This window comes from Danio rerio, chromosome 18 (genome assembly GCF_052040795.2).
Source record: "Danio rerio strain M-AB ecotype USA chromosome 18, GRCz13ab, whole genome shotgun sequence".
NCBI lineage: Eukaryota > Metazoa > Chordata > Actinopteri > Cypriniformes > Danionidae > Danio > Danio rerio.
This window is the reverse complement of record NC_141038.1, coordinates 7,680,471-7,707,035: the sequence shown is the minus strand read 5'-3', so window position 1 is coordinate 7,707,035 and position 26,565 is coordinate 7,680,471. Positions and strand designations below refer to the sequence as shown.

At 36.0% G+C, this 26,565-nt stretch overlaps 2 protein-coding genes and 2 long non-coding RNA genes across 8 annotated transcripts in view; 1 reads left to right on the top strand and 3 right to left on the bottom strand.

Annotated features, from left to right (window-relative positions):
- The window catches only part of LOC147832729 (uncharacterized), a 10,418-nt gene extending 2,064 nt beyond the window's left edge, over window positions 1–8,354 (bottom strand). Inside the window, exons 1-2 of the long non-coding RNA XR_015514645.1 lie at window positions 8,067–8,354; window positions 32–162 (exon numbers count right to left, since the gene is read on the bottom strand). This is a non-coding gene — a long non-coding RNA (uncharacterized LOC147832729). The remainder of the gene's footprint in view (window positions 1–31; window positions 163–8,066) is intronic.
- ddx11 (DEAD/H (Asp-Glu-Ala-Asp/His) box helicase 11) overlaps window positions 1–19,526 on the top strand; it is a 26,326-nt gene extending 6,800 nt beyond the window's left edge. Inside the window, exons 9-26 of one of the 4 annotated variants that reach the window (NM_001007319.1) lie at window positions 100–252; window positions 1,241–1,287; window positions 3,670–3,749; window positions 3,832–3,873; window positions 3,966–4,033; window positions 4,441–4,479; window positions 4,564–4,690; window positions 6,653–6,781; window positions 8,081–8,193; window positions 8,336–8,408; window positions 8,501–8,604; window positions 11,872–12,021; window positions 12,095–12,163; window positions 13,066–13,166; window positions 16,182–16,266; window positions 16,346–16,421; window positions 17,062–17,216; window positions 18,591–19,526. In NM_001007319.1, the coding sequence (NP_001007320.1) occupies window positions 100–252; window positions 1,241–1,287; window positions 3,670–3,749; window positions 3,832–3,873; window positions 3,966–4,033; window positions 4,441–4,479; window positions 4,564–4,690; window positions 6,653–6,781; window positions 8,081–8,193; window positions 8,336–8,408; window positions 8,501–8,604; window positions 11,872–12,021; window positions 12,095–12,163; window positions 13,066–13,166; window positions 16,182–16,266; window positions 16,346–16,421; window positions 17,062–17,216; window positions 18,591–18,626 (1,647 nt within the window). In that variant the 3' untranslated portion in view covers window positions 18,627–19,526. Of the gene's footprint in view, window positions 1–99; window positions 253–1,240; window positions 1,288–2,447; window positions 2,793–2,861; window positions 3,750–3,831; window positions 3,874–3,965; window positions 4,034–4,440; window positions 4,480–4,563; window positions 4,691–6,652; window positions 6,782–7,861; window positions 7,994–8,080; window positions 8,194–8,335; window positions 8,409–8,500; window positions 8,605–11,871; window positions 12,022–12,094; window positions 12,164–13,065; window positions 13,167–16,181; window positions 16,267–16,345; window positions 16,422–17,061; window positions 17,217–18,590 lie in introns of those variants that run through there. The other 3 variants (XM_087291910.1, XM_087291912.1, XM_087291911.1) reach the window with 3 other exon arrangements.
- Window positions 11,710–13,185, bottom strand: LOC147839649 (uncharacterized). The gene is made up of 3 exons (XR_015514679.1): window positions 13,004–13,185; window positions 11,849–12,762; window positions 11,710–11,754 (listed from the first exon to the last, which is right to left on the bottom strand). It is a non-coding gene; the product is annotated as an uncharacterized LOC147839649 (long non-coding RNA).
- Window positions 18,860–26,565, bottom strand: part of washc1 (WASH complex subunit 1) — a 23,378-nt gene continuing 15,672 nt past the window's right edge. Inside the window, exons 10-11 of one of the 2 annotated variants that reach the window (XM_087292040.1) lie at window positions 23,196–23,264; window positions 18,860–23,098 (exon numbers count right to left, since the gene is read on the bottom strand). In XM_087292040.1, the coding sequence (XP_087148166.1) occupies window positions 22,947–23,098; window positions 23,196–23,264 (221 nt within the window). In that variant the 3' untranslated portion in view covers window positions 18,860–22,946. 2 annotated transcript variants of the gene reach the window in all.

Here is a 26,565-nt window from a genome sequence, read left to right as displayed (position 1 = left end):
CTCCTTTACATGAGTATTTAGCATTGATTACCTGTTGTGTTGACAGAAATGCATCTGTTAGCAGGTGTTAACAGGCCCGTCTTTCTGTGTGTTTTTCAGGTGGTGGTGTTGCCGTATCAGTCGCTGCTTCATGCTTCCACCCGCAAAGCATCTGGCATCAAACTGAAGGATCAGATCGTGATTATAGATGAAGCTCATAATCTGATGGACACAATCTCAGCCATACACAGTGCAGAAATCAGTGGAGGACAGGTACATGCACATATATTCATACATATAGTACAAACGCGCACACACCCAAATACAATCACGCATAAAAAAAACACATAAACACACCACACAAACACACACTGAGTACAATCACATATAAACATACACATATACATAAACTACACATACAAACACACACACATATACAATTACACTTAAACATACACTCACCACACATACATACACATACAAGCACACATTTAAAGACACATACACAAAGATACAAACAAACACACCACTCAGACACACACACACACAAACACACACACACACACACACACACACACAAACACACACACATACAATCACACTTAAACATACACACACCACACATACACTTACAAACACACACACCACACATACACATACAAGCACACATTTAAAGACACATACACAAAGATACAAACAAACAAACAAACACACACACACCACTCATACACATACACACACACACACACACACACACACACACACACACACACACACACACACACATATATAAATATACACATATACAATCACACTTAAACATACACCTCACATACACTTACAAACACACACACACACACATCACATATACACATACAAACGCATATAATGACACATACAGTCACACACATATAAACACACACATGACAGATACACACTCTCACACACACAAACACAAACACACCACAGATACTCATACAAACACACACATATACATCACACTTAAACATACATACCACACATACACATACAAACACACGTAAAAAGACACACACACATATAAACACACATACACACACACCACAGATACACATACTGTACAAACACATACAAATACGAACCACACAGACATACACATACAAAAAAACACACACACTACACATACAAACACACATTTACAATCAGACACATACACAAAGACACGCACAGCAGATCTAGTGCGCTGAGTCTAGTGTAGTAATGGCCATTTGTTGTGTTTCAGCTTTGCAGGGCTCATTCACAGCTCTCTCAGTACTGTGAGCGCTACAGGTGAAGTCACAGCACATCACATACATTTCGTACTAATCCAATTATTCATTTAGTGTAAATCAATGTCAAAGAAAATGAAGGATTTTGAGGTTATAAAACAATTTTGAATAGTATCCTGCTCATCAAAGTGGAATTTATTTGCTCAAACATACAATATAATCTGTAATATTTGACATTAAATTTGGCTCTTCACATGATCCTTCAGAAATATGCAAGGAGCTCTATTATTATTATCATACAATTTTGCTGACAAAAAAGGAAAAAAGGACACTTAAAAAGTCCATACAAACTAATATTGAACTTTTATTTTTAATATTTTGGATAAAATTTTATATTTAGATTTTTTTAAATACTCTTGTATTGTTGTGTACTTTGTTTTCTAATATCTACATAATTGTTATTTCAGAAATGTTATTTTAGTATATTAAATTATAACCAAATATTAAGTTATATTATTATTATGATGATGATATAAATATATAAACATGTCTGAAAAATGTCTTAGTTATTTTATGCAGTATATATTTTATGACGGTTGGCATTTCTATGAGGAGTTTGCATGTTCTGTTGGTGTGGGTTTCTTCCGGGTGCTCCGGTTTTCCCCACAGTCAAAAGACATATGCTATCGATGAATTGATTAAATTAAATTATCTGTTGTGTGTGTGTGTGTGTGTGTGTGTGTGTGTGTGTGTGTGTGTGTGTGTGTGTGTGTGTGTGTGTGTGTGTGTGTGTGTGTGTGTGTGTGTAAATGCAAGAGTGTATGGGTGTTTCCCAGTGTTGGGTTGTGGTTGGAAGGGGTTCCGCTGCGTAAAACATATGCTGGAATAAGTTGGCGGAAAAGTCTTTGGCCACCATTAGATTTGTCATTTTAATATAATTATTTATATCTATTTATTATGTAATATAATAGTCTCGCTTCTTACCTGAACAGTAATGATATTCATAGATAATTATATTGATTATGTTATTATATCATATTTATAGATAATTATGATATTTATAGAGAAAAACTGCTAAAACAGTGATGAAATGGAGTCCACACCTTAATATTATATTAAGTAGTTAATATAATCTTTAGTTTCCACAGTGTATATTCACTCACTGGCTACTTTATTAGGTATACCTTACTAGTACCAGGTTGGGCCCACTTTTTCTTTCAGAACTGCCTTAATCATTTGTGGAAAAGATTCAACAAGAAACTGGAAATATTTCTCAGAGATTTTGGTCTATATTGAGATGATAGCATCATGCAGTTGCTACAGATTTGTCGGCTGCACATCCATGATGCGAATCTTTGGTTCCACCACATCCCAAAGATGCTCTATTGGATTGAGATCTGGTGACTGTGGAGGCCATTTGAGTACAGTGAACTCAGTGTCATGTTCAAGAAACCAATCTGAGATGATTCACGCTTTATGATACGGCGCTTTATTCTGGAAGTAGCCATCAGAAGATGGGTACACTGTGGTCATAAAGGGATGGACATGGTCAGCAACAATACTCAGGTAGTATTGAAAATATCCCCCATGACATTACACCACCACAACTAGCCTTAACGTTTAATACAATCCTAGATGGATCCATGCTTACATGTTGTTGATGCTACATTCGGACCATACCATCTGAATGTCGCAGCAGAAATCGAGACTCATCAGAGCAGGCAATGTTTCTTCAATCTTCTATTGTCTAATTTTGGTGAGTCTGTGTGAATTGTTGCCTCAGTTTCCTGTTCTTAGCTGACAGGAGTGTCACCCGGTGTGATCTTCTGCTGCTGTAGCGCATCTGCCTCAAGGTTGGACGTGTTGTGCATTCAGAGATGCTCTTCTGCAGACCTCGCTTGTAACGAGTAGTTATTTGAGTTACTGTTGCCTTTCTATCAGCCTGAACCAGTCCGGCCATTCTCCTCTGATCTCTGGCATCAAAAAGGCATTTGTGCACACAGAACTGTCGATCACTGGATATTTTCTCTTTTTCAGACCATTCTCTGTAAACCCTAGAGATGGTTGTGCGTAAAACTCCCAGTGGATCGGTAGTTTCTGAAATACAGCCCGTCTGGCACCATTAACCATGCTAATTTGGTGGTTAGTAAAACCAAAGTCACTTAAATCCCCTTTCTTGCCCATTCTGATGCTCGGTTTGGACTGCAGCAGATCGTCTTGACCATGTCTACATGCATTGAGTTGCTGCCATGTGATTGGCTGATTAGAAATTTGCATAATTGAGCAGTTGGATGGGTGTACCTAATAAAGTGACCAGTAAGTGTATATTTTAGTTAACCTTATATAAATTTTTAAATAAAATTTTAGCTTAAGTTGACTATAATTACCCTGGTTAGCAATAATGTGATTTAATATAAATCTCAATGTTTTTGAATGATTATAGAAGTCGACTGAAGGCCAAAAACCTAATGTACATCAAGCAGATCCTCTTTGTGCTGGAAGGTCTGGTGCGGACACTCGGAGGTCAGCTGAGCGATACATTGGTTTCTTCTAGTATTTTATCTTGATTGATCTGTCTGATTTATTGTGCTCGTTCCTGTTCAAGGTAAAGTGGGTCAGAATCCAAACACTCAGTCCTGCCAAACAGGTAAACAAACACAACCTGCACACATAGTTCAGGAAACTTTTCCTCCTTTGTGAACCATTTCTAAAAATGTTCTGAAATGTATTACACAACAGGAAGTGAGCTGCTGACCATCAACGACTTCCTGTTTAAGGCTCAAGTTGATAACATAAACCTATTTAAGGTACTACACCAAGTGCAATAGTATTTACAATAGTATCTATCTATCTATCTATCTATCTATCTATCTATCTGTCTGTCTGTCTGTCTGTCTGTCTGTCTGTCTGTCTGTCTGTCTGTCTGTCTGTCTGTCTGTCGTTCCATCTATCTATCCATCCATTCATCCATCCATCCTTCTATCTATCTATCTATCTATCTATCTATCTATCTATCTATCTATCTATCTATCTATCTATCTATCTATCTATCTATCTATCTATCTATCTATCTATCTATCTATCTATCTATCTATCTATCTATCTATCTATCTATCTATCTATCTATCTATCTATCTATGGCATTAAAATGTACATAATTATGATTCATGGTAATTTGGTTGCATGTTAATGTGGTTTTCTCTGTTGGTTGAAGGTTCAGAAATACTTTGAGAAAAGCATGATCAGCCGAAAGGTGAGTATAAGAACACAACAATGATTGCAGTTTTAATAATCCCAAACAAACACAAACTGATCATCATCTGTGTGCTGTTTGTAGCTGTGTGGATTTGCAGAGAAATATGAAGGCAGTGGAATAAACACACACTCCAGCTCTAAAAACAAAGAAAACCGTCGCACTGAAGGACTCTGGCGTTTCCTGCAGACACTTCAGAGCAAACCTACAGGTACAGCTATCAGAGAAACAGGGTGTCCGCGGGGTCTTAAATGTCTAAAACTAAATTTTAGGCCATAAACAAAAGTCTTAAACTGAAATATTGTCTTGTAGGTCTTAAGTCATTTTTTAAAGGTCTTAATTTTCTTATTTCAGTGTTATAACATTTCAGTGTTTTTGTTATATCTAAGTTTTTAATGCAAAGAGATACAATTCACAACTCTTGTTTGACATTTTACAGCTAATTCACCTAATTAAATTCCCTAATCAGGGAAAGAAAACTAAAGCAACACGTCCCTTTACATGATCTTCAATTAATACAAAAACGATTTACAGAAGTAACTGGGCCATTAGACAAAAACCTTAGAGTTTTGCCTGGTATAAGTCTAATATTTTTGTCATAATGGTCTTAAAAGGGTCTTAAAAAGTCTTCAATTTGACTTGCAAATCTGCAGAATCCACATTTCAACATGGCAACTAGCTGCTATATGCGTGGTTTCACCTATGATTATGATGGTCCAGATGCATAGATATAATACACATGACAGTGTTTAAAGTAATAAAAGACAATGTGTTTGGATACAGTTTTTATATATGCTGTTGGTTTAATGATCAGAAATGTCACTTTTACAACATGTAGAATTGAAGAATTAAAAGAATTAATATTTTGTTGAGAAAAAAAGGCTGTGTAAAGGTGTTAAGTTAAGCCATTACAAGTTTTATAAATATTTAGCATTATGAATATTGTAAAATGTATGAAATGTTACACCATTGCCATGTTTTGTAATGTAAATCAACAGTTAACTTTCTGGTTTCTACAAATTTCCATCAAGAGCAAAAATCTGCCTTTAAACATTTAATCACAATAACAATTGATATTAACTGATCGTTTTTTTGGACCTATTGCTCTGTGTAACAAATCTCTCAGTAGTTCTTCAGCAACCCTCTGCCCTTCATCAGTGTAAATTAATATCAGCTGCTTCAGTCCAGCATCTCCATTAGCAGGAGGATGAAAAAGAAACTATTTTAGCAAGGCAATGATCCAAAACAGAGCCAAGGAAACTCTCTAATGCTTTCAGAGAAAGAAAATTAAGCTGTAGAATGGCCCAGCCAGTCACCTGACTTAAATTCAATATAAAATACAAAATAAAGCTCAGATTTGATAGACGAGACCCACAGAACCATCAAGATTTTGAAACTGTTTAAGTCAGTGAAAAACTCGCACCTGAGCAACGCATGTGACTCAACTCTCCATATGAGAGGCGTCTTTAAGCTGACAGCACCAAAAAAAAAGCCTTTTATATAAAGTATTAGATGCAGTTCAGCACTTACTCCTGTCATTTCATTGTTACTACACAGATTTGTATTGTTTTATTGTTATGTTTGTTTGGGTTTTTACCAAAATCTGCTTCAATTCCATGTCAACAGCTCCTTTAGAAATATTAAACCCAGTAACAAACATGACGTGTTCAATACTTATTCCCCCGCTGTACATGTTTACAATGTAAAAATGTGCTTTATTTAGCATTAATGGAAGCTTACTCTAGTTAATTTCGTAAGTTATAAAGCGTGACTTTTATACACAGATGCAAAAGGCAGTGTTATTTCTTTCATCACTGCAATTCTGGCCTCGCACAAAAATAACATTTTCCATGGTTCTAAGCTTTTATGAATTTCTTACTTCTGTTGAACACAATACAAGATATGCTGAAAAATGTTGGAAACAGACACTGACATCTATATTAGAAACAAAACTACTACAGAAGTAAATAGCTTATTTTCCTCCAAAACTTCTTTAAAATATCTTCCTTTTTGTTAAACAGAAAAAAATCAAGTTTGGAACTGGTGGAAGACGAGTAAATGATGACAAAATTGTCATGTTTAGTCAAACTATCACTTTATATTTGGGCTTAACCTTTTTATACAGAAAATATGGGTATTCAGACAATGTAAAATGTGTGTGTTTTTGTTGTAGATGTGTCAGAACAGCAGATGGCAGTAGAAGACAAACCGATCATGGCCTCTCCGATGATGCTGGCTGAAAGTTTCCTGTTTGCCCTCACTAATGCCAACAAAGACGGCCGGATTGTAATACAAAGACAGGGTTAGTAGAGCATTCAGTCTCCTCCATGCAGACACACACTCTCACATAGTCTGCTGGTTTAGTCTGATGTAGTGCATCAGTTTCCTAACACTATTAGATCCCAAAAGCAAAAAGCAAGTAGTACTAATATGTACTGGCAGTGTGATGCAATACCATTAAAATTATTATTGTAATGTTTATATCCATGCTTGATCTCTCAGATGGTCAGACTGTGATAAATCTTTAATAAACCAATAAAAATATGGTGTCTGGGATGCAGCAAGTCCAAAGACTGACACCACGATTTTGTGAAAGATTCACTTAACTAAACGTTCATCATAAACACTATTGAGAAAGTTCAGATGAGTAGAGTCTTGTACACAGATACAGTTTTCCCTATTTGATGCCTTTCTGTTGAAAAGCTACGATTGTGGGTTTGATTTGCAAAGTAGGGAAGAACTAGGGCTGCATGATATTTGCAGAATATATATATATATATATACACACACACACACACAGTTGAGGTCAGTATTATTAGCCCCCCTGAATTATTAGACCCCCTGTTTATTTTTTCCCCAAAATTCTGTTTAACCGAGAGAAGATTTTTTCAGCACATTTCTAAACATCATAGTTTTAATAACTCATTTCTAATAACTGATTTACTTTATCTTTGCCTTAAAGACAGAAAAGGTGTTTGCATTTTGTCTATATTGTTGTAGGTTTATGTGTGTATGATTGGTGTGTGCTTGTATATGTAAGGACTATTGTGTGCGTGATCATGTGGATATATGCTTATATTTTGTGTACATGAATGCTTTTATTCGAGTATATGTGACAAGTTTATGTGGTCTATTTAAATGCTTTTTTTGTTGTTGTTTGTGAGGCACTTTGAGTTGCATGTATGTTGGAAAAGTGTTATACAAATAACATTTATTTTTATTTTTATTGATTTTTATTTTTATTGATATGATTATTATTATTTTTACATTTACTTTACTTGAATTTATGTTTTGAGTCTTTACTGTAAATGTCACACCCATAACGCTGGCACTGCTCATAAATGAAGTGACAATAATAGCATATTGACCTGTGTTCCTCCAGCGTGTGTTGCTCAGAGCAGCCTGAAGATTCTTTTATGCAATATTCCAGTGTTGCGCATAAGTTTAATTAGCATCTTTGGATGGAAACACAGCTACAGTTAAACTTTTTAAAAATGGTTTACCCCTAAATGCAATGCAATGCAAGCACAAAAGTTTCTGCCAAACACATAAATGTGTTGTTTAGGTGACAACTAAAGTGTATTGACCTGTGTTCCTGCAGCGTGTGTTGCTCAGAGCAGCCTGAAGTTTCTCCTGCTGAACGCCGCGGTTCACTTCGCTCAGATCCTCCAGGAGTGCAGAGCTGTGATCATCGCTGGAGGAACCATGCAGCCTGTAAGCTAACAAACACACACACACACACACACACACACATTTAAACACAGTACTGCAGACAGTGACACAGCTGTTTCAGTTACATAACCCTGAACCAACACACTAAACACTAACAGACTGATTTCGTGTTAATGCTTTACAGGTTGCAGATTTTAAAGAGCAGCTTTTATTTTCCGCCGGGGTCACAGAAGAGCGTATTTTAGAGTTCTCGTGCGGTAGGTTATTGTGTGTGTGTGTGTGTGTGTGTTTTTCCTCTTGTCTGTGTTTACTGATTATGTGTTTTCTAACTGTTGCATAATGGCTTCAGGTCATGTCATACCCCCTGAGAACATCCTACCCATAGTGCTTTGCGCCGGCCCCTCAGGACAGCAGTTGGAGTTCACTTTTCAGACCAGAGACTCGCCGCAGATGGTAAAAAGTTACACGTGCAGAGCTAAAACTGACACAGATGGTTGAATGCGAACATTTGTGCATCTTCAAATGTGGACAGAAATATTCTGAGAGATAATAATGTTTTTAATTCAAGGGTTGGTTACGATTAGGGCTGCTTGATTATGGGAAAAATCATAATCACGATTCTTTTGGTCATAATTGTAATCACGATTATTCAAAACGATTATCAGTTGAAGTCAAAATTTTTCGCCCTTCTGTGAATTTATTTTTATATACAAATATTTCCCAAATTATGTTCAACAGAGCAATTTTTTACAGTATTTCCTATAATATTTTTTCTTCTGGAGAAAGGCTTATTTGTTTTATTTCAGCTAGAAAAAAAATCAGGTTTAAATATTTTGAAACCTATTTTAATACCTCAATATTATTAGCTCCCTTAAGCAATATATATTTTGATTGTCTGTAGAAGAGACTACTGTTACATAATGACTTGCCTATTTACCCTAATTAAGCCTTTAAATGTCACTTTAAAGGGCACCTATGGTAAAAAATCTACTTTTCAAGCTGTTTGGACAGATCTGTGTGTTGGTATAGTGTATAGACCGTCATACTGGGGTGATATGAACACACCCAGTCCTTTTTTTTCAATTTAACTACAAAAAAAAAGGGTCGGCCAATTGGAGCTGTTTTCAAATCGATCACACCATTACGTAGGTGTGCGATCCCCCCGCCCACCGAATTGATTGACAGCAGCGCGCATTAACATGTTCCGGTAGTCGCGTGTATATGTCAACAAGACCAGACAGACATACGCAGAGCAACCGGGAATAAAAGCTCTGTTCTGTTCGCTAGGATCAGCAATCATCATCAAATGTGATTAAGAGTAAGTTTCACATGTTTAAAGTGTTTTAAAACAGAGTATGTGTGTAATTAATTACAGCATTTTACTTCAGCTTTACTTCATCAGCACAGCCGCGTGTCAGAACAATTATAAAAGAAGACGCTTCAATCCCGGTTTGTGGAAGTTAAATCAGGTTTATTTTGTACATTAGCATAACAGATATCCACACTTGCGGTTAGCCATAACTCTGTCTGTCTGCCTGCCTGCCTGCGTGTGCGTGTGCGTGTGTGTGTGTGTGTGTGAGTGCGCGTGTGTGTGTGAGTGTGTGCGCGCGCGAGTGTGTGCGCGCGCGCGTTAACTTTGTAACGATATTGTGTGTGACTCATCAATGCAACTTCACAATACTGATTAGTACAGGTTAGTTCTTACTGTAGTATCTCACAAATGCTACGTGAGACCTCCTTCCTTTAAGTCTGTCTGTTGTCTGACGCAGCTGAGGGAGGAAGCATGTAGAAACAGTGGGCGGGAAAGAACCGGCTTAAAGGCGCAGTACGACAAAACCACCCCCTGCTGGAAATCAGTATAAAACAGCATCTTGTAAAAGGTATAATGAAAAATCTGATGGGTATTTTGATCTGAAACTTTATATACACATTCTAGAGACGCAAAAGACTTTATATTAAATCTGAAAAAAGGGGTAACCTAGGTGCCCTTTAAGCTGAATACTAGTATCTTGAAAAATATCTTGTAAAATATTATGTGTTGTCATCATAGCAAAGATAAAAGAAATCAGTTATTAGAAATGAGTTATTAAATCTGTTATGTTTAAACTGTTTTAAGCATCTTCACTGTAAGAAAAAAAAAACTTTAACTACAAAAGTCTTTTAGTCAAGAGCAGCGAGTGGATTTTGTCCTTTTGTTGTTTGATTAATAATAAAAACAGCAGCAGGAATATCACACGCTGTCACTTTAAGAATAGTGCGGCTCCGTTATGGTTTCTCTTTCACGTGTCTTTTGATTCTCAACTTGTTTGTTTTTTACACAAATGAGGATTAATATGAATAATCACTAAACACCGTGCATGTATTTGACCATTAAAGCGCTCGCATTAAGATGGCGTTAGATGTGCGTGTGCTCTGCTGTCCGAGGCTAAGCACAGCGCGCACACACACGCACTACCTGTCCGAGGCTAAGCGCAGCGCACACACACACAACAGCAAGTGCTCTTTCGCGCTTTTAAAAATATGAATGATGCTGCAAAAGTTACTTTAGAGTACATGCTTTTAGTCACTTTCACGTGGAACTGGAAAGGAGGCGGTATATGATGGAATAATCGTTTATCTCGAATAATGGTTTTTCATAATCGTTAGAAGCCGTAATCGAAATCGAAACCGTATTTTCGATTAATTGCACAGCCCTAGTTACGATATCAATTCACTTTCGAATATAACGTTTTGTGTGGTCTTGATATATTAATATATTTTTAAATAGAATTAATTCACATAAACAAAGCTAAATTTACTTAAGTCTGCAGTGTCACATGATCCTTCAGAAATAATTCAGAGTATAATGCTGGTTTACTGCTTAAATATATTTAATAACAGTCTCTCTATATTTATTAAACGTATCTCTTTATATTTTTGTATGCCCCAGCATTCAAAGGTTAGAGGTGAGTAAAATGTATCGACAGTTACTTAGCTAGGATGCATTACATTGATCAAAAATCATAGGAAAAATATTTAAAATATTAATTTTTTTTATTTATTTCATGCTGTGAGAATATAAATTTATATAATCTAGTTTCAAATTAACAGTGATATATACAGTGCATCCGGAATTTATTCATAGCGCTTTACTTTTCCACATTTTATAATGTTACAGCCTTATTCCAAAATGGATTATATTCATTTATTTCCTCAAATTCTACACACAATACCCCTTTTGGAATAAGGCTGTAACATAAAAAAAATTGGAAAAGTACTATCAATACTTTTCGGATGCACTGTATGGTGTGTATTTATTATAATATGTAGGTTTAAGCCAAAATTTAAGCTGTTTGCATGAACACAGCCAAAATATTTGAAAAAATAAGTTGATTTTTCTTGGAAACTTTAAGTACTGGACATTATTAGTTTGAATTACTGTATACCACAGCCAAAATTAATGGCACCAGCATAGCATGAAAACTGTACAATTTTGGTCAAATATCTGAAAAAGAGATGTTTCAATCCTGATTTTGTGCCTATTATTGCAGTTTTAATATTGTTTTAATGATATTTTACCTTTCTGTTGGGTGAATTTCAGCTTTGTTGTATATAGTTTAAAATCTAAAATGTTTGATTAAAAAAAAGAAAAAGACAAAACAAAATTGACTCAGATTTAAATAGGAGAAGTACACAACCCAAAATATAACTTTCGTACCTTTCCTCTATTGTTTATTCCAGATGGAGGAGACGGGCCGCGTTCTGTCAAACCTATGTAATATAGTGCCGGGTGGCGTGGTCTGCTTCTTCCCCTCTTATGAATATGAGAAGAGGATTCTAGGACACTGGGAGAGCACCGGGATCCTCCAGCGGCTGCAGTCTAAGAAGAAGGTACACAAACACTAGCACTGCCACAGAAAGTCACTTTACTTCATCTAAAACGCTTTATGTGTGTGTGTTTCAGATATTTCAGGAGCCCAAAAAAGCCAGTCAGGTGGAGCAAGTGCTAAGTGAATATTCCAAATGCATACAGGTGTGTTATATTAGTGTGAATATCACTGGACATGACGTTGTTTATATCTACAGTAATCTATCTAGTGCATATTGGTTTGTTAAAGGGATAGTTCACACAAAAATAAAGTTCCGTCATTATGCACTCACCCCTTACTTGTTCAAAAGACATTTGACAAGATACACAAAAGAAGATATTTTGAAGAATGCTAGTTGCTTGCACCCATTTACTTGAACAAACAAAAAATACTATAAAATTCAATGATGCTAGCAAACAGAAAACAATGAGGTAATTTTGGGTAAAGTCTAGATCGGATATGTGGCCGGCCGGAAGTACGATATGCACATTAATAAAGCAGCATTTTTTAATGACACTGTATAACAATAATTAATATTTTTACAGTTCTGTGATAGTTGGGTTTAGGGTTGGTTTGGAGGTAGGCGTCAAAGAATACATTTTATTGGGTAATTTAATAGATAACATAACTAATACTCGGTACAACAACTGTTTTTACATTACTGTGACGGTTGGGTTTAGGGTTGGGATGGGGGTAGACGTTAATAAAATACAACAAATGAGAAATTTAATAAATAATAGAAATATTTCTCGTTAACTTCCGGCTGCAAACGTATCCAAGTGGTGCTCGCTGCAGAGCCATTTGAGGAGAGCTGAGCTCCAGCGAGGGGGAGCTTAAGCTTGAGCTCCACCTTTTTTGCACTTCTTCTACGAGTGATGTCACTGGGGGTAGGGTTAGGGGTGGAGTTGGTGTACGCATTAAAACAGCTTACAGGAGGAGGAGCGACAGCTCATGCTCCCCCTCGCTGGAGCTCAGCTCTCCTCAAATGGCTCTGCAGCGAGCACCCTCTCAACGTATCCGCTCTAGCAACAACCGTAATTTTGGGTGAACTATCTCTTTAATACAGCGCTGCAGTAATATTGGTGGTGGCCAGACGGGGGCGCTGCTTTTCTCTGTGGTCGGAGGGAAAATGAGTGAAGGAATCAACTTCTCTGATGACCTGGGCAGGTGAGTGCAAGTTGTAATTGAGTATTAATTTATCGATCCCAAATATTATACAGATATATTCTATGAATCCAAAATTAATTATTATTATGTTATACAAATTTTAATGTCAGCTTTATAATAAGCCTTATTCTATTGTTATGTAGTTTTTATATTCATAAATGTAATTTTTCAAATTACAAACCTATTTGTGTAGCATTTATGCAAGAGATTAAAAATTACTTTCCAGATTCACTTAAAGGTGCAGTAGGTCAGGGGTTTTCAAACTTTTTCAGCTGAGGGCCCCTTTGTGTAGGGCGAATTCTTTTGGGGACCCCCCAAAAATAAAAATGACGCCACCCCCTCAAATTAACAACTGTACTTAATTTTTTTAATTGTATTATTCAATACATTTATATTATTATATATTATTCAATAAATTTATATTATTCATTATCTGGATTAATTTTTGTAAGATGTTAGTTGAGTTGATATGGTTTTAGTGCTTCAATCTATTGATCAAATCTTGATGTGCAGTACTCATTGTGGTCTGCTCTCACTGGATTATTCCATCAAGCCATATTTTGTGTACAAGTCGTCACTTTACACAGTTATTATGCCATTTTTATGCTTTTTTTCAGCCTATGCACAGCTAGACTCTTCTGTATTTACCCTTACAGCTGAGAGTCTAAATGTATCTAAAGATTTAAAGCTTTAAAGTTTTAAAGAGTTTTGTCATTCATCAGCCTGTTAACAGTTAACTGTACTGTTGTAACTAGCAATACTACAATGGAGGCTGTGTGTTTTGTTTATTTTTATTCCTTTTTTTTTGTGCACATCATAATTTACTCAGGTCGACAATCCTGACTTACACTGTTAAAAAAATCATTTCCTAAATGCAATCTAGAATTGGGTATTCAAGTGCAAAGAGCCACAAGTTTTGCTTTGCATAATTTTAGAAGCTTTGCTGACTTTAAAATGTTCATACCAGTGTGTTCTATTAATAATAATACTGAACATTACATTTAAATTAGTTACACAAACAAATATGGGAAAAGTGGAACAAAAATGCATTTATATTCATAGTATTAAAATTTGATCAGGTATGTTGAGCTCCATTAAATACAGAGCGCTTCTTTTCCTGTGTCACGAAAGTGTCAACTGCATTTAAATGACGCAAGCATAAAGCTTCATTTTTGCAGTACTTTTGAGCTCAAATTATAATAAAAAATATTAACCTTCAGAATGATGCGGGACACAAAATTCATCCATGTGGGCTCATTGATCTAAAATTTCTTTGCGGCCCCCCTAGTGCCATCTGGCGGCCCCCCAGGGGGCCGCGGACCCCAGTTTGAAAACCCCTGCAGTAGGTGATTGTCTTCAGAAACATTTTTTTGTTGTGCTGGTTGAAACCATAGACCAGGGGTCACCAATCCTGGTCCTGGAGGGCCGGTGTCCCTGCAGGGTTTAGCTCTATCTTGCCTCAACACACCTACCTGGATGTTTCAAGTATACCTCGTAAGAACTTGATTAGCTTGTTCAGGTGTGTTTGATTAGGGTTGGAGATAAAATCTGCAGGACACCGGCCCTCCAGGAACAAGTTTGGTGACCACTGCCATAGACTAAAAGATATGGACGTAGTATCCGTGACGTCACTCATAGATTTCTGAAGAACACAAAAGAAGCTACAAGTAGGCGCGGCCAATCGTCACCATTTTGTTCACGTGTCATTGCACCGACCGGGGGATACCAAACAAGGGCAAAAAGGCGGAGTGTGAGTGGAGCTACAGACGCCTGCTAGCATTTTGCTTAGACCTGGGGTGTCCAAACTCGGTCCTGGAGGGTCGGTGTCCTACATATTTTAGTTCCAACCCCAATTAAACACACCTGAACCAGCTAATCAAGCTCTTTCTAGGTATTCTAGAAACTTCCAGGCAGGTGTGGCTGGCTTAGACAGACTTTTCTTTGGGAGAAACGCTTAATACTTCATTACCTGCGACTCGTTTGTGTTCTGACCACCTGTGCTTGGTTGTATACTATATCAATAAAGTGTTTAGGCCTTTAAAAACAATGTTGTAAAACATTGAGCCACTAAACATTGTTCTTATGACGCTTTTCTACCCGAGTAAAACGCGAATTACTTCCAAACACTTTAAATATAGTCTGTATTAGTAAATGCAAGACTATTGATGAAATCCAGCTTAACACTGTATGACAACACTTCAGATGAGCCTACAGCTAATCAGTCTGTCAGATTCTGGAGTGCATTACAGGTCTAAAGAAAAATATAAAGGATAAATGATCTTAAATAAAACAAATACATTTATAGAGATGGTATATAAGTAGATAATTTCACTCACCTGGAAAATAGAGCCCACGTGAATGGTTTGTGAGCACAATTAAGTGCACACAGCAAGCCATGTCATCTGATAATTGTAGGAAATAATTCCAAAAGGCAACTGACTGTGTAAAGCCACATAAAACAACACAAAAATATGATGTATATGCCAAGCTCTGCGGCTAATCAGCCGGAATCAGCTGAGGCGAAGTGACGGCGACCAGTGAGTCTTGATGACTCAAGTGGCCACTCCCTTAATTATGCAGACTTAATATAAAGGAAACAGATGAGTTGTAGAAAAATTCCCCCCTCTTACAGTTGTCATGATGGGTAATAATAGCTGTATGAACCAAAATCGTTCTTTGTAGCAGGCTGTAAACACCTTTTTTTCTGCTGTAAAGTTGTCCATTTTAACAGTGGGCTCAATAGAAATTTGCTCTATTATGGAGCCTGGACTTGCAGAATTTCGATGAATTGCAGTTTCATTTACTTCCGTATTTGCTTCACGAGGGAGAGCGGGGGGTTGCCACTTGTTTGAAAATCTCTTCACATTCCAATAGTACTGATCAAAATAAATGAACTAAATGTATTTATACATATTTTTTGCCAAATCTAAATCCAGATAGTTCTTTATAGCTATAAAAAAGGATCTCATTTAATCACTGTAATAACCCGCTTTCTGCATCCTTGAATGTGTCCAGATGCATTGTTATGGTAGGAATGCCGTATCCCAACATAAAGTCACCAGAGCTGCAGGAGAAGATGGCCTACCTGGACAAACACATGGTGAGGACGCTCTCAGTGAAAATCTGCTGTTGGAAAATGGAAAATCTGCTGTTTCTAAAATCTCTTATTTCTGTTTCAGCCTCATGTTGCTGGTAAAAGTCCTGGGAAAGCGCTGGTTGAGAGTCTGTGCATGAAAGCTGTCAATCAATCTATCGGTAGGCGGAGCTGTGTATTCCTGCTATTTAAATGCTGGTTAACCAATATTACACACAAGACACTGCAAGTGAATGGTAAAAAAAAAGTGCTCACCACTTCCCAGAGGACTGCATTAGAAGTTTTCTGAGATGTTATGTTTAAATATGCAAATGATGCTTTGTTTATTTAAATATGTGCTGATTTGCATATTCAAGATGATCAGATGATGTCATGTTCAAAATTGTTACTTTTTTTTTAACAAGAGATTTTGGGCATATTTATAAAAAAATGCTACAATAATTAAGAAGATACCATAAACAGCCAGAAAAAAGTAGAATCAGTTGTATATAATCAGGCAAATAATTCGTAAATAAATGAATCTGTAAAAATCTTCAGAATATAGATATGAACAGAGATAGATTATGGATATGAATAAAACTGAAGTATGTAAAAGCTGCTGAAGTGGACATTTATATTAAAAAGGTCTTTAAAAATATGCATTATAAGACAAAATTATTAAGTGTGAGTCTTTAATAAACTATAAAATACCAATAAAGCTCTCTGTTTGCCTGCAGTGTCTTGCCTTTATTAGCTGTTACACTTTTTTAAAATTTCGTGTATAGTATTTTAGCTGATCGTACGTTTTTTACTTTTTGACAGGCCGTGCGATCCGTCACCGTGGTGATTACGCTTGTATTGTGTTGTGTGATCACCGATACGCCCGAACCGGGACACTGCAGAAACTTCCAGAATGGATTCGATCCAGCACACACACACACGCAACTTTCGGGCCTGCGTTTGCCAGTGCCAGGAGGGTAAGAGTACTGCATCATACTATTCATTTTCTTTATAAGTTAGTTTTTTGTTTCACTGTATATTATCACATTAGTCATATATTTAATAAAATAACACATTTTTAAAATTTAAACTCATTTTTATTTAAAAGAGTATTATACAGTAAAATATGTACACCACCTGACAAAAGTCTTGTTGTCAATCCTTGTTGTCAGAGCAACAAATAATAACTTGACTTCTAGTAGATCATTTGGAAAAGTGGCAGAAGGTAGATTTATCTGATGAATCATCTGTTGATCTGCATCCCAATCATCACAAATACTGTAAAAGACCTATTGGAACCTGCATGGGCCCAAGACTCTCAGAGAAATCAGTCAAGTTTGGTAAAGGAAAAAAAAAAATGGTTTGGGGTTACATTCAGTATGGGGGCCTGTGAGAGATCTGCAGGGTGAATGGCAACATCAACAGCCTGAGGTATCAAGACATTTGTGCTGCCCATTACATTACAAACCACAAGAGAGGGCAAATTCTTCAGCAGAATAGCGCCCCTTCTCATACTTCAGCCTCCACATGAAAGTTCCTGAAAGCAAAGAAGGTCAAGGTGCTCCAGGATTGGCCAGCCCAGTCACCAGATATGAACATTATTAAGCATGTCTGGGGTAAGATGAAGGAGGAGGCATTGAAGATGAATCCAAAGAATCTTGATGAACTCTGGGAGTCCTGCAAGAACGCTTTCTTTGCCATTCCAGATGACTTTATTAATCAGTTATTTGAGTCATTGCAGAGATGTATGGATGCAGTCCTCAAAGCTCATGGGATTCATACATAATATTCATTCTTTCTCCACTGCAGCATGACTTTATATTCTACACTGTACATTATTTCGGTTCAGTAACAAGACTTTAGTCTAAGCAAAGTCAGACCTTACTGTCCTAATTAAACAAGGCATGATCATTTTTTTTTTGGTAAAATAAGTGTAATCTCGAGGCCTTTGCCTTTCATATAATCCAGTTCTGACACTAAATGGTCAACTAGAAGTAGAGTTATTATTTGCTGTTCCTAAAACCTGGATAGGCAATAATCCTATTGTGTGTGTGTGTGTGTGTGTGTGTGTGTATGTATATATATATATGTATATAGTATATATATATATGTATATGTATGTATATAGTTGTATAAACCAATTGATCGGTTGCCTGATGCAAATGACATTCTGCTAGATTTGTAAGGCAGTATGTAGGATGTTGTTTTGGTGTAGTTTGACAGACAGGAGTGTGTGAAGTGTTTCTCCAGCTGAGCTCTCTGTAAGCAGGTCTCTTTTAATGACAGGAAAGATGATGAGCATCATTTCTTAACTGTATGTTCACCGTCTCATCCTTTATTTGATTCTGCAGTTCTTCCTGGAGAAGCGACAGAAAGCCACACTCTGAAGGCCATCTACTTATCTGTGTGTGTGTGTAAAAACCCTACGTTCTGTCCTGCATTATGGATGTTTGTTTGAGTACTCCTTCCGTATGAATTATTGAGGTGAAGTTCAGCCTCCTCTCTCAGGTTTCTACATGTCATTTTCTTTGGTTTTTTATTTAATTAAAGCTGGTTTTAATAATACTGGATTATAGCTGTGCTTGTAATCCAAAGCATGAAGCAGACACACTCGCTCAGATTGCTTAAAACATCACACAGATTAGTTTATTTTGTCTGTACTAAAAGCTATGAATGTCAGAGATGTTTTAGTACACGTAATAATAATGATAAAATATCAAAAATACATTCATTTCCTTAATGGAACGTCTGTTGTCTCGCCATCAAATCTTGTGAATGAGCACGAGGAGTTCAAAATGTTCATCAAAAATTATTAAAGTCAACATACTGTAAAACAAGCAAAATGTGAGCTCTCATACTCTGAAACTGGGTAATATTAAACAATTGCATGTGCATTTAGATGAAATTAGGTCTTATTTTAAATAAAAGAGTAACATTTTACCAAAGTTTGTTAGTTATATTAGTAAACATGATTATTTTTAAGATCTAAAGTTGTATGTAATATTAAAGCATTATACAATTTTACATTTAGTAACCCTTTACAATAAGGTTGTATTAGTTTATGTATTTACTATCACTAACAAACAGTGAACAATACATTTATTACAGTATTTGTTCATGTTAGTTAACGAAAATACAGTTGTTCATTGTTAGTTCTTGTTAAGTGGGTGCATTATTGTTAACAAATAGGAATTCTTATTTTAATAATGCATTAGTAAACGTTAAACTATGATTAATAATTGCTGTACACGTGTTGTTCATGTTATTAAATATATTAACTAATGAAACCTTATTGTAAAGTGTGACATTTGTAGGTTATCAAATGCTATAAAGATACTGCTATGAAAAAGTTGAGTATTTGCTATTGATGCCTTTGATAAAAATGTTTAAGCAAATGACATTATTTTATTTGAAATATAGAAGAAATGTTATCAAACCTTTAAAGATTGTATAGATTAACATTTTACTGGAGCACATAAATAGCAAATACATAAATACTCAACTTTTTTCATAAAAAAATATCAAATAAATCCAAAAACAACAAAAAAATTAGGCTTTTAAGTTTTTTTTTTCTGTAGCTATATATTGCTCATTGTTATAGTTCACCCCAAAATCATTGTCACCCTTTACCTGTTTTGAACCTGATGATTTTTTATATTCTGTTGACCAGAAAAAAAAAGATATTTTGAAGAATGTTGGAAACCGGTAACCATTGACTTCCATAGAGCTCTATTTTAACAATCTAAGCGCAAAGTCTAAAGCGCAGGGGGCAAATGCATTAAGGGCGTGTTCCAATCCACTTTTGCTATTTTAAGGATGGAAAAATACGCTCTGTGCCGCTGCACATGGTCTAACAGGGTTGTGCTTATTCTCTTAATAAGTTATGGGTGTATTTTGAGTATAAAGTGCATTAAATCAATCAGAGTCTCATCTCCCATTCCCTTTAAGAGTCAGTTGTGTCGCGCCATGGCGCATTTATTATATACAAGTCAGAATTATTTGCCCCCTTCGAATTGTTTTCTTCTTTTTAAAATATTTTTCTAAATGATGTTTAACAGAGCAAGGAAATTTTTACAGTATGTCTGATAATATTTTTTACTTTTTTTTTTTTACTAATTTGTTTTATTTCTGCTCAAATAAAAGCAGTTTTTGAATTTTTAAAAGCCATTTTAGGGACAAAATTATTAGCCCCTTTAAGTGTTTTTTTTTTCTTGATAGTCTACAGAACAATCTACTGTATTTAATAACTTGCCTAATTACCCTAACCTGCCTAGTTAACCTAAGTAACCTAGTTAAACCTTTAAATGTCACTAAGCTGTATAGAAGTGTCTTGAAAAATATCTAGTCAAATATTTTTTACTGTCATCATGGCAAAGATAAAAAAAATAGTTATTAGAGATGAGTTATTAAAACTATTGTGTTTAGAAATGTGTTTAAAAAAATCTTCTCCCAGTTAAACAGAAATTTGAAAAAAAAAAAAAAACAAGCGGTCTAATCTTCAATCAACCGCTTTATTTTTTCTTTAATTTATATTTACTTTTTCCTCCTTTACTTTCATAGAGTAAGAAAACAGTGGAAACTCACTCCACTAAAGACATCCATTAGTCTATATAAATAATTTTGTTTTGTTAAGTGCAAAGAAAACGAATAAATGAACAATAATAACAAAGTGTGGTCAAAACACCGAATTATATCCAAACACACGACCTATTCTTATGTACCATATGGTGATGTATACGTCTTCAAAACCCGAGACATGGACAAATCTAAATGTATTTTTATTAAAGGAAATATAAATGTGTATATAATAAACAATACTGTTGATAATAATAAGATTATACAAATGCAGATTGTCATGAATAAAAAAAAAAAAAGAGTAGTTGGTCAATGGTGCAGTCTATTTCAGTTGCTCAAAATAGCAACACGCCAGCAATGCGCCTTAACACACCTCCCTTGTAGACCAGCACACCCATGAGTCCACAAAGTTGCGCAAATGGATTTACTATTTAAACAACTATGTGCAAAACGTGAAAATTAGGGTTGAGCTGGTCTGAAAATAGCAACAAATCACACCAAACATGTCTTAGGCAGGGTGTCCGTGGTGTCTTAAAAAGTATTAGGTATTAAAAGTTAATAAATCATTTATAAGAAAATTAAGGCCCTTAAAAGGTATTAAAAAGTCTTAATCGCGTTTTTACGAGGTCTTACATTTTGTTTGTTGTCCAAAATGTTTGACTCCAAAAAAGCATAAAAATATTTATTTTCTTCCTGATATTAACAACGGCGTGCTCGAACCACGCGATTGGTTCGGGCCGGGGTACGTCCAGCCAAGCTCCTCCATCTGGGTGATGTCTTGTAATTTGCGACAAAAGCGGGAAGGTGAAGTGACGCTCTCCACATGTAGTGAAACCATCAAGTAAAACGGACGCAAAATGGGAAAATGTAAGTTTGCGTACTCCTGGTTGGAGAAAGATGAGTTTAAACAGTGGCTGAAGCCTGTCGTTAAAAACAACCGCCTAATTTCCGAGCTCATCTGAGTTGTGTTGCATGGTCGGCTCCATTGATTTATTTAACTACAACTATTTATTAAGTTAAAGGTATAATACTGATTAGAACTTGAAGTGGTGATGAAGTCTTAAAAATAGTCTGAGAATGTCTTTAAAAAGTCTTAAAAAGGTATTGAAATTATCGTTAGGATTCCTGCACATATTTTTTTTTCCTATCATGGAATTCAATGGTTACCAGTTTCCAACATTCTTCAGAACATCTCCTTTTGTGTTCATTTGGAACCACTTGAGGGAGAGTAAAAACTTGGTGTTCTATCCCTTTAATGCACTAACTCATTTGAACAAATTATTATATATAGAATTTTGGAAATAGTTACTAAAAGATAGACTTTTAGAATCATTTACAGATAAATCATGCATTAATTCTCACTATACAAATAAAATACTATAAACTATAGTATAGTAAACTATAAACTATACAAAACAAATTTAGTAAATCCCAAAAAACTGAATTTATAAGCTCTCGTATTGTTCCCCACAGCTATATAATTCTCATTGTTAATTATCTAATTACATTTTTTTTTATAAACTATTACTTAAACATACATCTTAGGATCATTTAGACGTGAATCATGTCACAATTACCAGAAACATTTATTTTTAATTCCTCTTTATAGCAAAAAACAACCTGTATATTAAGTTCATTTCAATGTGCACATCCCTGATTATTAATAGCAGCCTGTACAGAGTGTTCATCTATTTGTAGCTATCTGATTCCAGTTAATACGACTTGTATATTATGTTCATAGTGCATCCATCTGTAAATATTACCCATATTCTTCTAGAATTGCACTTATAACATATACCTGTGTCCTGCACTTGCTGCTATTACACTCCTGGTTAGACCTAAACTGCATTCTGTTGCCCTGTGCATTAGTAATGATAATAAAGTAGAATCTAGTCTAACATAAACACCAAAGAAGAATGGAAGTAGGATGAATTTAGATAACATGTTGACTTTAATAATATAACCCTTCAGACTTCTTATGACATATAAAACACGTCTTTACACTTTTGCTCATTCACTGACCTTCAGGACACAAAACCAGGAATAAAAGGTCTCGCAGATGTTCTGTTAGAGACCGTAGCCATATCTGCAGTCTTTGAGCTGGACACTTGGCTGTGGTTGTCCTCCATGCTTTATGCCTCCCAGTCGTCTTCATCGTCTGCTGCCGACTGCTGTGGTGCTGGCAGCGGAGGAATCACGTCTGACATCCTGGCGAAGGCACTGCCCGAGCTGGCAGGAGCTTCAGAAGAGTCTCCCTGACCCGCTGGACCCTTGCCTGAGATCCCTGTCAGATAATCATAAATATATATATATATATATATATATATATTTTTTTAAATGATGCTTCAGGTTGGATAAAAACTCTGAAAAATCAAACACACCTTTCCTGCGCATGGCCAGTTTATTGAAGAGGTCCGACATCAGGTCTCCACCACTGACTGTTGCCCCAACTGGAGGAAAATAATAATAATAATATTAAAATGGCTATTTGTGTGGACGGTAATGGGATTTAGAAGATGTGTTGACTTGTTCAGGGTGTCCATGGATAAAAGTAGAGGTCTTAAAGGTGCTTTCACACTTGGTTCGAATGTCTGGTCCGAACCCAAGTTCGATTGTCTCCCCTTGCCACTTTCATGGCTTCCGTCCATAACCGCCTACTACTCAGTAGGTACTGCATTTGAATTTAAACAAACTACTCGGCTCTGCATTTGAATTTAAACGAACTACTCAGATATTAGTAAAGTGCGTTCTATACTGTATGAATGTGAAAAGTATGAATGGATTTCGGAAGTACTACATCCGCCATTTTGTCATGGTCACGTAATCTACCTGCGTCAGTTGCATCGCTTCACTCCTATTCATGAAATTCTGTCATGGGGATAGCAAGTGGCGCTCTGTATTTTGGTTTTGATGACAAAACCAACAGCTTCTGCAGACAGCACGTTATGTTCTGAACGTATACAATATTTTTTTTGCGGCAGAAATTTTATTTTTTTTTTTAAATGTAAAACTGCTTTTATTCTAGCCAAAATAAAACAAATAAGACTTTCTCCAGAAGAAAAAATATCATCAGGAATACTGTGAAAATTTCCTTGCTCTGTTAAACATCATTTGGGAAATATTTAAAAAAGAAAAACAATAACAATTCTGACTGTATATATTCACCGATTATGGCTTGAGGGTGAGTTAATTATAAGGGTAATCTATAATTTATTTAAGAAAATAAAATAGCATGTTAAAAGAAAAAATGGTTTTCCAACCACTACTTTATTTATTTCTTGCAGCAAAGCACATATTTCAGGAGAAAAACAACCAGCAAAGTTTATTAAATTACATTCTCTCCCATCCTAAATGTGGCATTTACTCCTAAGTCCTAAATCATCATTAGTAATTACCTTTAACTAAGGCATGGCGACTTCAAGACCACATATATAAATACACTGATGATATATTAATGAAGAACTGGAAATATCAGAGCCTCCTCGAGTCTAGAGCCAGTCAATTTCAGAGCAAATGTCAAGCAGGTTTAAAAAGCCTAAATAGGGCAGATTTAATGAAAGTAAATTTCTGGTTTGACCTTTCCAAATACCACAGTGTTCTTCCGTATATCAGCAATACTGAAACAATGAATTGCTCTTGTTTTGAAAATGTATGTTCTTGTACTCCTAATATGAAACATTACAGAGTTCATCATTTACATACTGTATGCCAGATGGTAGCTATTCAATTGCTAGTCAGCCCCTACAGTAATTGGAGAGTTCCTGAGATCAAACAAAAACGAAAGACTGTACAAGATTTAGATGCACTTCTGTTCAGCATTTACATGCTACCTCTCAGGCAAATTCTACAAAAATTTGGTATTATCACTATGCCGACAATACACAGATTTACATCAGTAAAACTTCTAATATATCTGCCTCACAATCGACACTTAATGCCTGTTTGGTAGACATTAAAGCTTGGATGCAACAAAATCTTAAATTAAATAGTTCCAAGCCTGACATTTTAGTCATTGGCACACCCTCTTCTGTTAATAGATGTGGTAATCTTACGTTAACAGTTGATGGGTCTCTTTTAACTTGTTCTATGCAGGTATGAAATCTATGCAGGTATCGTACTTTTTGAACCTCATTTTAAACAGTTAACAAAAAGCTAATTTGATCTCTTCTGAAACATTGCCCGCATCCCTCCTCTTCTCTCTACACCAGATGCTGAAAGGCTTGTTCATGCTTATATTACGTCTCATTTAGATTTTTTGGAACTCTTTATATGGGGGTTGCCAGCCAATTCACTCAAGATTTTACAAAATGTTCAAAACTCAGCCGCACGTGTGTTAACTTAAACCTCATCTCGGTCTCACATTACCCCTGTACTCCAACAGTTACACTGGTTGCACGTTAAGTCACGCATCATTTAGATACGTTTCGAGGAGAGCCGTCAAAAAAATCTGTAAATTATTATAAAATAGAAATATAATTATTATATTACATACAGTTGAAGTCAAAATTATTATTATTTTTCTTTTCAAATATTTCCCAAACGATGTTTAATGTTTGATGAGTGAATTGCTCGAGTTGGAAAATCTGAACTTAATTAACCAATTAGTTAACCAATCAGGAGCTTGCTCTTATGTGGGTGTGATTATGACGTTGCACCTGAGGGGAAATCCGCCTGCTGACACCATACAACAGCTCATCCAACTGGGCTTGCATCAGTCTGAAGCACCGCTGAAAGCTTCCATCATTCAGGTATAGTTTCTGGAGGATTTGATGAACTCACAGAGTGCACTTCAGAAAAGATCTAGCGGACTCAAGACAGGGCGCCGAATTAATCTACGATGTCTTTCAGCCTTCCTAAAGCACAGCTAATCTTGACTATGCTAGCCATTTATGGCCCGTTTCCACTGAGTGGTACGGTACGGTACGCTTTTATGGCGGTTTCCACAGTCAAAAGGCGTACCAAACTGTACCATACTACTTTTTCAGCACCCTTTGGAAAGGGTACCAAACACGAGAAAGGGTACCAAAAGGTGGAGCTAGACGCGCAGCTAAACGCTATTGGTTTACAGAGATACGTCACGAGCTCACAAAACAAGCCAGAATGAAAACAAAGGAACCGCCATGTTTTAAATACACAGCCGAGAGAACTTTTTACAGCGTAAATATATATACACATATAATAACGAGCCATGGTTGACCCGAGCTCAAACAAGCCTTTTCGTCGTCTTGATGAACAGCCACAAAGCCAAGAAGAAGAGCAGATGTAGCCTGTGCCCCGTAGTTTTAAACGTGCCAGTCTGCAGTGCGAGCGGTTTCACTTTCTAGCTTGCGCTCGCAGCGCGTCTACATTCAGAATAACGAAATTCTTGAGCGGATAATAATAACATGAACTTGATTATTGACGTACTTTTGAAACCAGATCCTGTCAGAAACTGTCAAACGCGAGAGTGACGAGCGAAAAAACAAAGGAGAAGCCAGAAAAAAAAATCACATTATTTTTTCAGCAAACGTGAACAAACTGCCATGTTTAACTATTATCATCACATTTTGCACTATTATGAACTCGGAATGATGGAATTACTCTCTAACAAGAGGTTACATGTGCTGCTGAAGATTACAGACACAGATGAGAGGTCTGCTCTGACTCTGGGCTATATTTCGTGTTGTTTTTGAACCTAAATAAGGACTAAATGTCTGCTGTGTGGAGTGTTTATATATATATATATATATATATATATATATATATATATAT